The sequence below is a fragment of the Salvia splendens genome, chromosome 3, assembly GCF_004379255.2.
Source record: "Salvia splendens isolate huo1 chromosome 3, SspV2, whole genome shotgun sequence".
In the NCBI taxonomy this organism is placed as follows: domain Eukaryota; kingdom Viridiplantae; phylum Streptophyta; class Magnoliopsida; order Lamiales; family Lamiaceae; genus Salvia; species Salvia splendens.
This window is the reverse complement of record NC_056034.1, coordinates 14,109,661-14,121,954: the sequence shown is the minus strand read 5'-3', so window position 1 is coordinate 14,121,954 and position 12,294 is coordinate 14,109,661. Positions and strand designations below refer to the sequence as shown.

The 12,294-nt window shown below is 33.2% G+C and overlaps 2 protein-coding genes across 3 annotated transcripts; one reads left to right on the top strand and one right to left on the bottom strand.

The window, feature by feature from the left end:
- Positions 1-7,066: 7,066 nt before the first annotated feature.
- LOC121796620 (transcription repressor OFP14-like) lies at positions 7,067-7,861 on the bottom strand (the record flags this gene model as incomplete). Its single annotated transcript, XM_042195433.1, has 1 exon — positions 7,067-7,861. A coding segment is annotated over one exon (705 nt), but the record flags the coding sequence as incomplete, so codon positions are not given.
- Positions 7,862-9,554: 1,693 nt separating this feature from the next.
- Positions 9,555-11,137, top strand: LOC121795138. 2 transcript variants are annotated; one of them, XM_042193593.1, is made up of 2 exons: positions 9,555-9,873; positions 10,404-11,137. In XM_042193593.1, exons 1-2 carry the CDS (start codon positions 9,666-9,668, stop codon positions 10,955-10,957), a joined length of 762 nt encoding a protein of 253 aa, XP_042049527.1. In that variant the 5' UTR covers positions 9,555-9,665; the 3' UTR covers positions 10,958-11,137. The 2 variants fall into 2 exon arrangements, with proteins under 2 accessions (XP_042049527.1, XP_042049526.1); XM_042193592.1 differs by having other exon boundaries at positions 9,566-9,873; positions 10,398-11,137.
- Positions 11,138-12,294: the final 1,157 nt, after the last annotated feature.

Genomic DNA, 12,294 nt, shown 5'->3' with positions numbered 1-12,294 from the left:
GAAGTTGTAAGTTTTGCTTATATTTTAATTACAATTAAATATGCTCTTTTCATGGCAACAATAATTGTTTGGTAAAGTAGAATGTGAAACTTGTAAGTTCTAGGTTGTATCTGGTGGTTTACTTGGAGAAATGAGTTGTTTCGAGGCTGAATCAGCATAATTGTGTTCTTACTTGAATTTCTATTTGAGTTTTAGTTCATTTAGTTAAAAAATATAAATAAAATTTAAAGATATTTTTATTACCAAAAGTCAATGTTGTCTGATTAATTCAATATATGTCTGTCTCCATCTCCTTCTCCTTCAATTTGAATTCTATTAATTTGTTATTATTTTAAATATTGAATATTCTGATAATATAAAGATTTTATTATAAAAATTAGTACTCCATCCGTCCCTGAAAATTTGTCACCTATTTCCTTTTTTGTCCGTTCCTAAAAATTTGTCACCTTTCACTTTTACCATTTTTGTAGTGGACCCTACATTCCACTAATTCATTCTCAATCACATTTTATTTTAAAACTAATATATAAAAGTAGGACCCATATGCAACTAAAATTTTCAACTCACTTTCTATTACATTTCTTAAAACCTGTGCCGAGTCAAATGATGCCAAATTTTAAGGGACGGAGTATCATAGACATGCATAATTGCTTTAGATTTATTGCAAAGTTAATTAATTAAATATATTAGGATTTTGTTACGTATTGTTCTTAGGTACAATTACGATCGATATCATTTGTGTAATAAACTTAATCTACATATGAAATATTACTTCAAAACAGTCAATTTGTAAAGCAACTTAATATATTCATATTATATTATTATTATTATTATTATTATTATTATTATTATTATTATTATTATTTGTATAGTGGACTTATTATCCGTATGAGACGATTTACTTAAAATCGAAAAAATATGAAACAAATCAATTGTATATATTAATAATAGAGAATCTTCCAAAAACAAAAATAACCGATGGAATTTCAATTTGAATGTGTTCTGAGTCTTTCGGCTAATTTCACAAGAGAAAAGATGAATAGACCAATCATTAATATTATACACATAAGTCCAACAACGGTATTCTCTTGCACATGTCGACAAGTTTGTGAACCACATGCATAGCAAAACTTTGTCCGACATCTGCATGGCACGAGAAAGAAACACAAAATAGAAAAATTACGGGACAAATAAGAAGTCAATGAAAAGTTATAATTAAAGTGGTAATAGTAGGGTAGTGATAAAATGCAAACTCATATATTGTACAAACTCCAAACTATGATCTGAACCGTTAAAAATATCAACAAATGACAAAATAATAGCAATAGAAAATTTCAACACAGAGTCAACACAATATCAACACAGCATCAATCGTTGACATTGTGTTGACATTTTTTGTTGCTACTATTTTATTATCTGTTGATATTTTCTAACGGTCCAGATCATAGTTTGGAGTTTGTACAATATTTAGAGTTTGTATTTGATCACATTCCAGTGATAGTAATAGTAAATGAGACAAAACATAGTACGTAGTTAAAAATACCTGCACGTAACAATTTGACAACCCTTATTGCGTTGTACCGCGTGACCCCATTTAGGGCATCTTTTCCACTTCATCTACTCAAGTAAAACACTGAATAGAATGTCGTTCTCATCCATTACTTGGGATGCCTCGCTGCACCTAAACCATGCGTGCCATGGAGCCCTACATGCGTAGCAAACGAGCCTCTTGCAAGCGGGGCAAACACATTTTGTGGTTGCCACATTGCACTCATTAAGAATCAGCTCAGAGAATAAGGGCAATAACAACTTGTGTAAGTTGAAACGGTTGATTGGCACAAACAATCGGACCACTTTACGAGAGTGAAGATGGGATCATCGGCCGACATTCCATGGGAATTAGGGTTTTTCTGCAATCCAATTTCTGTCACTTGATGGTACATATGTTGTCATCAATCTTTGATTGGATGTGGCTACCTATGCACTATTCAATCACAAAGTTTGACATTAAATTAAAATTGGTCGCTTTTTTACCAACGATGCATCAATCAATTTTAAAGAAACGTAAAATATAATGAAACCCTAATTTTCTATTTAGGTGTAGGGTTTTTTAGATTGAAAGCAAACAAATAAAAAAAAGTAGAAAAGTAATAATACAACGTACCATGAAACAAATATTATGAACACAATTGGCATCGTGGCCGAATTTCTCGCTCAACATCGCTGGTTCTATACATATTTCACACGTGAAAGTTTGTTGTATATCGTCGCTTGCAGCGTGCCATATTTCGTCGCTCCTGGCGCTTGTATTGCCGCTTGTATCTTGTTGTATTTCGTTGCTCATGACACTTGTATTTCTCTGCAAATTGACAAACTTTAGTTAAGAGCTATGAACGCCTATGCATCTAAGTATATACCATTAAACATTTAAAAAGAGAAACGCTCCGATTCCAATAAGCATTCGGTTTGGTATCAGACCATTACAAAGTATTTTATGTATTCAAATAGTACGCCTATTAATTTAGCAAAAACTTTACTAAGGCGTCGAGAAATCAATGTGTATTTGGATAAAAGAGTCACATATTTGGAAAAAAGAATCATATACTCCTAAAAGATTTCGAATTGGAAAAAGAGTCGCCTTGGTTGGAAAGAGTCCTAATCAAAGATTTTGATTTATTGACTACAATTTAGATATTTATCAAATTTATATTTACACATTTTATTAATCTTTAAACTTAAAGAATACTTCTTTTATTAATAAAAAATAATACTCACTCGGTCCCATAAAAATAGATAATTAATTTTGCATTTTGGCCCATCCCATAAAAATAAATAGTACTTCTGTTTTTGATAAATTTTTCTCACTAATGAGACTTGTTCATTCTCCACTTTACTTTCTCTCCCTCTCTCTCATATTTATTAATTGTAAATTAAAACTCAGTATCATACTATCATCCCAAAATGTGCCATAATATTAACTTCAGATATTTCCCAAAAATTAAAGTTGTAAGTTTTGCTTGTATTTTAATTTCAATGAAATATGCTCTTTTCATGGAAACAATAATTGTTTGGTAAAGTAGAATGTGAAAATTTTAAAAAATTCAAAAAAATTATTTCATCTCGATCAGCAAACTCTAGATTATATTTGGTGGTTTACTTGGATAAATTAGTTGTTTCGAGGCTGAATCTGTATGATTGTCTTTTTACTTGAATTTCTATTTGAGTAGTAACAATAAAATTTAAAAATATTTTTATTACCAATGTCAATGTTGTCTAATTAATTCATTATATGCCTGTCTCCATCAGTCCATTTCCTTCTTCTCCTTCAACTTGAGTTCTATTAATTTGTTATTATTGTAAATATAGAATATTCTTAATTAATAAAATTAGTACTAGTATTATCTTGGACATGCATAATTGCTTTAGATTAATTGCAAAATTAATTAGTTATATTAGCATTTTTTATTTATTGTTTATGTATAATTACGATCCATATCATTTGTGTAATAAAATTAATCTACATATGAAATATTACTTCAAAACAGTCAATTTGTAAAGCAAATTATTATATATTATTAATGTTATTAATAACAAAGAATATACCAAAAACAAAAATATTCGATAGAATTTTACTTTCCATTTCCTCCGAACCCCACAAGATAAAATATCAACATACAAGACAGAGTAATAATTATATACATAATTGTAATAATGTGATTCCGAATTCGTATATGTTGACATTGTTGTGAACCACATAAATAGCAAAATAATGTCCGACATCTGCATGGCACAGGAAAGAAAGACAAAATAGAAAAATTATGAGACGGATGAGAATTCAATAAAAACTTATGATTTTAATAATAATTATTCTCTTAATTTAAGCTATAATTAAAGTGGTAATAAAATTCCTACACATAACAAATTGGCAACCCTCAGTACGTTCTATAGCATGGTCACATTTAGGGCATCTTGTCCACTGCATTTGCTTAAGCAAAAGACCGAATCGAACGTCGTTTTCATCCATTACTTGGGAGGCCTCCCTGCACCTTAACCCCGCGTGCCATGGAGCCCTACATGCGTAGCAAAAGAGCCTCTTGCATGCGGGGCAAACACATTTTTCGGTCGCCACGTTGCATTCGTTGAGAATCAGCTCAGAGCAATCCCGATAAGGGCAATAACAACTTTTGTAAGTTGAAACATATGATTGGCACAGACAATCAGACGAAGAGCAAAGATGGGATCATCGACCGACATTCGAATTAGGGGTTTTCTGCAATCCGGTTCTAGGCACTTGATGTTACATATATTGTCATCAATCTTTGAGTGGATGTGGCTACATATGCACTAATCAATCACAAATTTGACATTAAATTAAAATTGTTTGCTAATATCACCAACTATGCACTAATCAATTTCAAAGAAACATGTAAAATATAACAATGAAACCCTAATTATCTAATTTTAGTGCATGGTTTTATAGATAGAAAGCAAACGAGAAAAAGTAGAGAATTAATAATGCAACATACCATGAAACAAATATTATGAACACAATTGGCGTCGTAGCCAAATTTCTGGCTCAACGTTGGTGGTTCTATACAGATTTTATTTGTGAAATTTTGTTGAATTTTGTCGCTCATCATGCTTATATCGTCGCTTGTATCTTGCTGTATATCTTTGCAAATTTTCAAACTATAATTAAGAGCTATGAACGAATATGTATATATATATATATATAGTATTATACGTTTAAAAGGAGAATCGCTCCAACTCCAATAAGAATTTGGTTTGGAATCAGAGCATTACAGAGTATTATATGTATTAAAATAATTAATTTAGTAAAAACTTTATTAAGACGTCGAGAAATCTATATATATTTGGAAAAAGAGTCGTATATATGGAAAAAATAATCATATAGTATCATGTATTTAAGACTCCTAAAAGATTTTTAATTGGAAAAAGAGTCGCTACTTGGTTTGAATATGTACAAAACTAGCTAACTAATTTTATATATTTAAGATTTTGTTATATACCTGAACCGAAATTGTTGTCATGTAGAACTATGCAGGTTATTATGATTTGTATGGTATAAATTATCTGCATATGAAATAATTGCATAAAAACGATTAATCAATAAAGCAAGTTAACTTATATATATTATACACACGTCATTAGCATTAATACTTGTATAGTGAAATTATTACCCATATATATATATATATATAATATATATATGAGTTATTTTACTTAAAACTGAAAAATATATAAACAAATTAAAGGTTCGCGTGGACAAGTGGCATATATATATATTCTATATATTTAAATAACAAAGAATCTTCCATAAACAGAATTAATAGATGGAATTTAATTTCAATTTCCCCCGAGTCTATTATCTATCGCCACAAAAAAACAAGAAATAAATATCATACACACCAAAAAAATAAATAAAATTATTTAATAAAATGTACTCCGCATATATTGAAATTCTTCTGAACCACAAAAATCATAAATGGCATTAGTATAGTTTAGTAATTTTATCAAATAAAATAAATCTTATCGGATACACATTCAAAACATATATGAATACAAAAAATATAGCAACGCATACATTTTGGCATAAATTATGAAGAAGAATGGAAAGAGACGTTGCTCGCGGTAGGTTCAACAATGTTAATGGCAACTAATATGTAGACCTACTATTAATTATAATCTCTTTATGAATGCTCATTTATGTTTTATCCAATATGTGATAAGAGTAGGGGACGACACAAATCTCAAATTAAATTTGATTTATGTAGGGTGGTTAAAAGTGTTGCAAGACAGTTGCACACCAATTGTGGTTAGTGTTCAAATTCATAAAATAATATTGGGAATTTACTGTGTAATTGTTTGCAGTCTGAAGTGAACGGATAAGAAAGATAAAGAGAAGGGTTATTTTTTGTGTGTTATATAATGAGGTGTATTGTAATTTCATAATGTAAAGTTAAGAAATTCTTAAAATTCTTCTTTAAAAAATATCGTGGGTGAGTGACCTGTGCTGTGATCTGTGATCATGATGTTTTCGGCCGAACCTAAGGGAACATTAGACTTAAAACTCGATCACATCGACTCTGATGGTGAAGTTTCTCTAGACTAGATTGTTGTGCTAATAATTTTTTTAAGTGCCCATATATAAATCCTTTATTTATTGTCATCCCTAATTAATAAGATAAGAGGCATGAATGTTTGCTTCAACTATTATTGACTACTTATCTGTAAGACAATATATAAGAAAATTGACTTCAGAAAGCAACACAAAAGCAATTTAATTACGGTTGTTCTACCTAACCTGTTTACAATTCTACCATTATTAATTCCTTGCAATTCAAAAAAAATATTATATACCGTTCACATTTTGAAATAGGGTATTAGCCGCTAAATATATGAACTTTCATAACTTTTTTCCATTTTGCACACGACGAACATTTTTGACCAAACTGAATCCTAGTTGTCTTATGTACAATAAGCATGTCTTAGTGACGCGATCGCGATCGATGGACATGGTGCATATTTGATATTACCATTTCAAACTTTCGAGTTCTATGCATAACCAGTCACTACCCACGTCTAATGTCTGCATATAACTAGCCGTTTTAGGCATCTGGCTTTTGAAGTCGTGCTTATAGAACACGACCGAAGGTCTGCTTTCATCCATATGAAACGATTTCGGGCGACATCACGACTACTTCCGTCTTAATATGCTTCTCAGTTTTCGATTCATTTTTAATTAGGAATCTCAGATCCAATTTCAGAGAAATTTAAGATTTGATGTACAAAATCAAAAAGATTGAAAGGTCTTGCACTAGAATCCAGTTTCTACCATGTCTCAGAAAAGGAAACAATAAAGGAACACTTCATAATTAATAGTATATGAGTCTAGTTTGCATTATATATATAGGTATGTCATTTCAATAGATTAAAGCATTACAATAAGAAAGCATTTTATGTTATACATAACTAATAACATAATATTCTATTTACGAATTTAAAAGTACAAAGACACCACGTTACAATCATAGTAGTAGTATTATATAAAAACAATTATCTTAAATAGTCACAATGAAAAAAAAGAGGAGAATAAAATTATAGAAATCACAATTTGACTCATTTCATGCATGCCTCACATCTTCCCTCCCCGACCTCCGCCGCTCAGCAACGGCTTATTTGCCGGCGATTTGCCGGATTTCTCTCGCAAAAGCACGATCACATCGACGAAAGCTCGCAGAATAAACCGATAAGACTTCTTATTGTTCAGATCCAAATAACAAAACAACAGCTCTTCCAGAAACTTCCAATCCACATTCCGATTATGCTCCATCCTCACCTCCACCATCTCCTGCATCGACCGCCGGAAATCATCGTACGGATCCGGCGAATAAGTCATCAGCGCGATGAAATCCTCCGGCGCCAACGCACCGTCAGCCGCCGCCGTCGACGAGGAAGAGACAGACGAGAATGGCTCATCCGTGATCCGCGAGCTCGCCGACCCGCACTCGACGAAGAACCGCGCCGATCCGCAGAGGTTCTCCGGCGGCGGCGGCTCGTGCAGCCGCGGCGATTCGTGCAGAAACGCGGTTTTCCTCGAGATTCCTTCTTCGTACTCCTCTCGGTAGAGCGATCGGAAATTCTCGAATAGGAATTTGTCGATATCAGAGAGCGTTACGCTGTCGTCTTCCTTCTCCTTGCCGCCGGCGCCACCAGGAAGTATTTGCCGCCGGCGCTGTGGAAACTGTTTGTTTGAGATTTTGAGTTTTGAGAGGCACTCTTGCAGCGATTTAGGGATTTGATTTGCCTTTGGCATCTTTTTCTTCTTTAACCCTGAAAAAATCACAATTTAAATGGTTATGTAACTGTTTAGAAGCAGAGAGGCCTCATACTTATAGTGTGATTTTTTTAGAGCAAAAAAATGATAATTTTGCAGCGGCATTTAATTGTGAATTAATAATAGCCGTTTTGTTATTGCACAATAAATATGGATAGATAAGTAATTGAAATGAGAATATTTACTGTTTTCAATTATAAATATCTATTATATTGTTTGAGGATTTGCAATAATTTACCAAGTTACTCTGAGGTTGCTGAGTTTTAATTAGGTGTGAATAAAAGAGCTACAATTATGGTTTCTAATTAAATCTTTTTGCCCTCTTTCTATTTTCATTTAATAAATATACTCTCTTACCAAAATTTTATAAAATCTGATTTTATATGTTTTTAATGGTTATTAATATCCGCATCTACTCACTGGATATCAAAAATAATGTCCATTATTTGAAAGAAGAATAATATACTACTATTATAATTCATAAGTTTATTTATTTCTACCAGCCTATTAGATACTCGTATGGATATTTTAAATGCAAATCTCGTTATTGCTATGATTTGATTTATTTATTAAAATGCAGTATGGAGTTTTAAAAAAATCAAAACTTAAGTACCTATGATTTGATTTATTTATTCTTATTCTAATTACTTGGTCAATTACTAATTGCAGTCTTCTCTCATCATTTTTAACTCTAATTCAGTTTTCAGTGTTTGACTGCAAAAGTTGTAAAACGTTGGTGATTTAAAACGCATTGACATTATTGACTCTCTTAATTTTTTGTGCCAAACTGCTAACATTTAATTGGTAGTTGACTACTAATGGGGAATGATTTTTAGCTGTTGTTTTATTTTTGACATTCAATAATAATATTAATAATACATACATACATCGTATTTATTTTAGTCCAATCTCGATACATTGGAAATAATTATTTTGATAATATATATATTTTTTAAAGATTCTTAAGATTAGAGGAAATAAAATTGATTTAGTTAAATATTCGTATGGAATATAATTATAATATTTTTTTCAAAAGGACTTATAAAATGAAATCAATCAATATACTGACGCATGTTGGGCTCATGGTAGGTCTCTAGCTTGGTTATATTGGGCCTAGTTATGTATTGGGTTTTACTAGAAAATGACAAATTTGAAAATTCATTTTCAATACTCTGTTTCAATATTATGGGCTTATTTAATAGAGTCTCTATGTTTAGGTAGGATAATGAACATTGTATTATGGTTTGCAATTGGTGTATTTGATAGGTTAATTAAAAATCCAATTTACCTTTAATTCATGTTTAGTGTAAAACATAAAATATTATGATATCAATATTGTATACGTAACCTTAAAATAAGGAAAATAGACGACAATTAGTAATTTCATCTCACTGTATGGATCCAACGCTCATACCTGTTATTATAACCCACCAAAATGGCATGTTAAATTCATAGATGAAATTCAAGATGAGTTTTCGACAAATCATTCACTGAGACTAGCGTGCGTAACAAATGCACGGGTAAAGTCAGATAAAAGTATTACTTACTATCTTATCCTTTTATATATTTCATCATGTCATACCTATCACATATTTTCAGCATTTTTATAATTATTTTCTCTTTTCTTATTTCTTTTATCTTCATAATCATTTAAAATGATTATAACATCAAATAACAATCCAACTTCACAAATAAGTTCACAAAAAAATAAACAATTTAAAAAATATTTTTATTGCTCACGCTGAACCAATATAAAAGCCATCGATTTAATTTCATTGCTCGATTTGCAGAGCTCAAACACAGAGAGATGGAGACGGAGAGACAGGCGAGGAGGGAGAAGATAAAATCACGAGAGATGGATCGCATGGCGTTGATAACGGGTCGGATCCCCAATCTAGACCCAAGCATATCCAAATCAACTTCATTTTCTGATATTCGCACAAATGATTTGCCCAAGCACTCGCGCTCCTCATCGGAACCTTCACCGCCCTATTTGATCCTCGATCGCGCACACGGTGAGTACGATCACCAAATTCAATTCAATCAATCCTCAATTTTAGGTTTTCCGCATCAATTCATGCTTCAATTTCGTTTGATGTCGTCGCAATTTGCATGGTAAAAATCATTAGGCTCTGTTTTGTGTTTCTCTCCTAATTGTGTTTGTGATATGGTGATCTGAAATTCACATGAGATCGATTGAGAATTTGGAAAATCATAAATGAAGTGCTATATTCGGAAATGATGCATGTCGTAGTAGATTAATGTTTCTGAGTTCATCAATTAGCTGCGTTATATCAATACGTTCTATTTTGTGTTTCCTCACCAGATTTTGTTTGTTATATGGCGATCTGTAATTCATGTGAGATCGATCGAGCATTTGAAAAATCATAAATAAAGTGCAATTTCCATAAGTATATCATGTCGTAGTAGTTTCTCAAATGCGATTTACTACATGGCATAATTGTTGTATTGAATGGTTGATTTGAGTCTCACAAACTGTTGAATGACTGAAACTGAGTGTTTCCAATTGTTCTTCAAGGTGAAGATGATGATGATGTGCCAAACACCGACAACGATGAGGATTTCTCCAAACAAAACACAGCTGCATCCCTTCGTAACAGAAGAAACAGATCATCATCAGCGCTGGTCGCCACACCCAAACGCGCCTCACAGAAAGCAAAGCTTCCCAGGAAGCCATTGGAGTATCATCTCATCTCCATCACACCAAAGGACATAAACCAAAGCATCATATCCTCAGAGAAGACGCGCTTATTCTGCTCCTTGGCGATAGCAATCCTCGTGCTCCTGTCTCACATTGACCCCATATTCATAGTAGTGAAGTCGGAGAGCCTGATTGCCTCTAGGCCTCTGTACGCAGTGCTGCTGAGTGATCTGTTGATTGCAGCAGCCACATTGGCGCTCCTATCATTCTGGAGGGAGGCCGAGCAAGAGGTGGAATTCGAGAAAGATGTGAATTGGGATGGAGCTGTGAAGGTGTTGGAGTGGGGGATTATCTTGCATCAGACAGTTCGTGCAATCTTCGTAGACTGCAGCTTGTATTTGGCGATTGTTATATGCGGCCTCTCTCTCATGCATTGATTCTTGGATTTCTCATCTCATCAACCAAGTTCACTCTTTCCTTGGTGTCCTTGTGTGTATATATTCAAAACTTTGATATCATGTTCGATAAATTACGCGATTATCACATTAGAGCAAATGTATTTTTCGTAAAGAAATATTTGATCAAAGATAGAATAAGATCCGTTTTGTTTTGTATCATATCTAAGGGGGTTCCTCACTTTTCCGGCAAACAAGCTTTATCAAATGGAATGCAATCTTTTCTCATCCATGTGAATATCCCACCAGAGTGACTTCGGTCCAAGAAGATAGGGGCAAGGTTTATTTTTATATACAACTTCCATCCCAACAAAATATGCGCATTTAAAATGACATGGAAATTAATGCACGAACAAAGATAGTTAAAGTAATGTTGGTGGATAGTGGAATCCACATTATTATTAATGTTTATTGAGTTGTAATGTTAGGTCGTGGTGATATAAGTTGTAAATAAATTGATGTAAATGGGTCTTGAGTTGTGGACAACTTTCCATAAATGAAAATGCTCATATTTTTATGGGACGAACGAAAATGAAAAGTGCAAATATGTTTATGCAAGGGAGGGAGTATATAAATTTTATTACAAAACCGTTTGTTAATACTCCCTCCGTCCCTTATTAATAGAGACGCTTATTTTAGGCACGAAGTTTAAGAATAGTGTGGTAAGTGGATAGTGAACAAAGTAAAAGAGAATAAAGTAAGAGAAATAGTTACTTTTTGCCAAAAATAGAAATTATTCAATTAATTTGGAATTTTTAAAAATAATAAAAATGTTTCTATTAATATGGAACGGATGAGTACTAGTTAATACTCCCTCCGTCTCATTCAAGATGACCAACTTTCCTTCTTTGTTTGTTTCAATCAAGATGTTCACTTTCCAATTTTAGAAATAACATCTTCTCTCATCTCTCCTCATTAAAATATTCAATTACCTATTTCCTTTCTACTTTATTCCACTTGACAACTCTTCCTAAAATCTCGTGTCACTCAAGAATATGATCATCTTAAGTGGGACGGATGGAGTGGTATAGTTTATTGGGAATATTTGTTGCTATTTAATATCCATATCACGAGGCTTAGACCATCCACAACGCGTCCCGCGCCGGGCTCGCATCTCGTCTCGGAGAGACGGGTCCCCCGCGGGACGCATTGCAGCGTACATCCCGTCCCTAGCCCACGCCCGTCTCGTCCCGTAGCCCGTCTCGGCGAGACACGGGACGAGATGTCCCGCCACGCGCCAGGGACACGTGGCTCGTCCCCATGCGTGCGTGACGCCCACTCGCTGGCCCGCGAGTGGGCGTCGTCACGCTGACGCAATA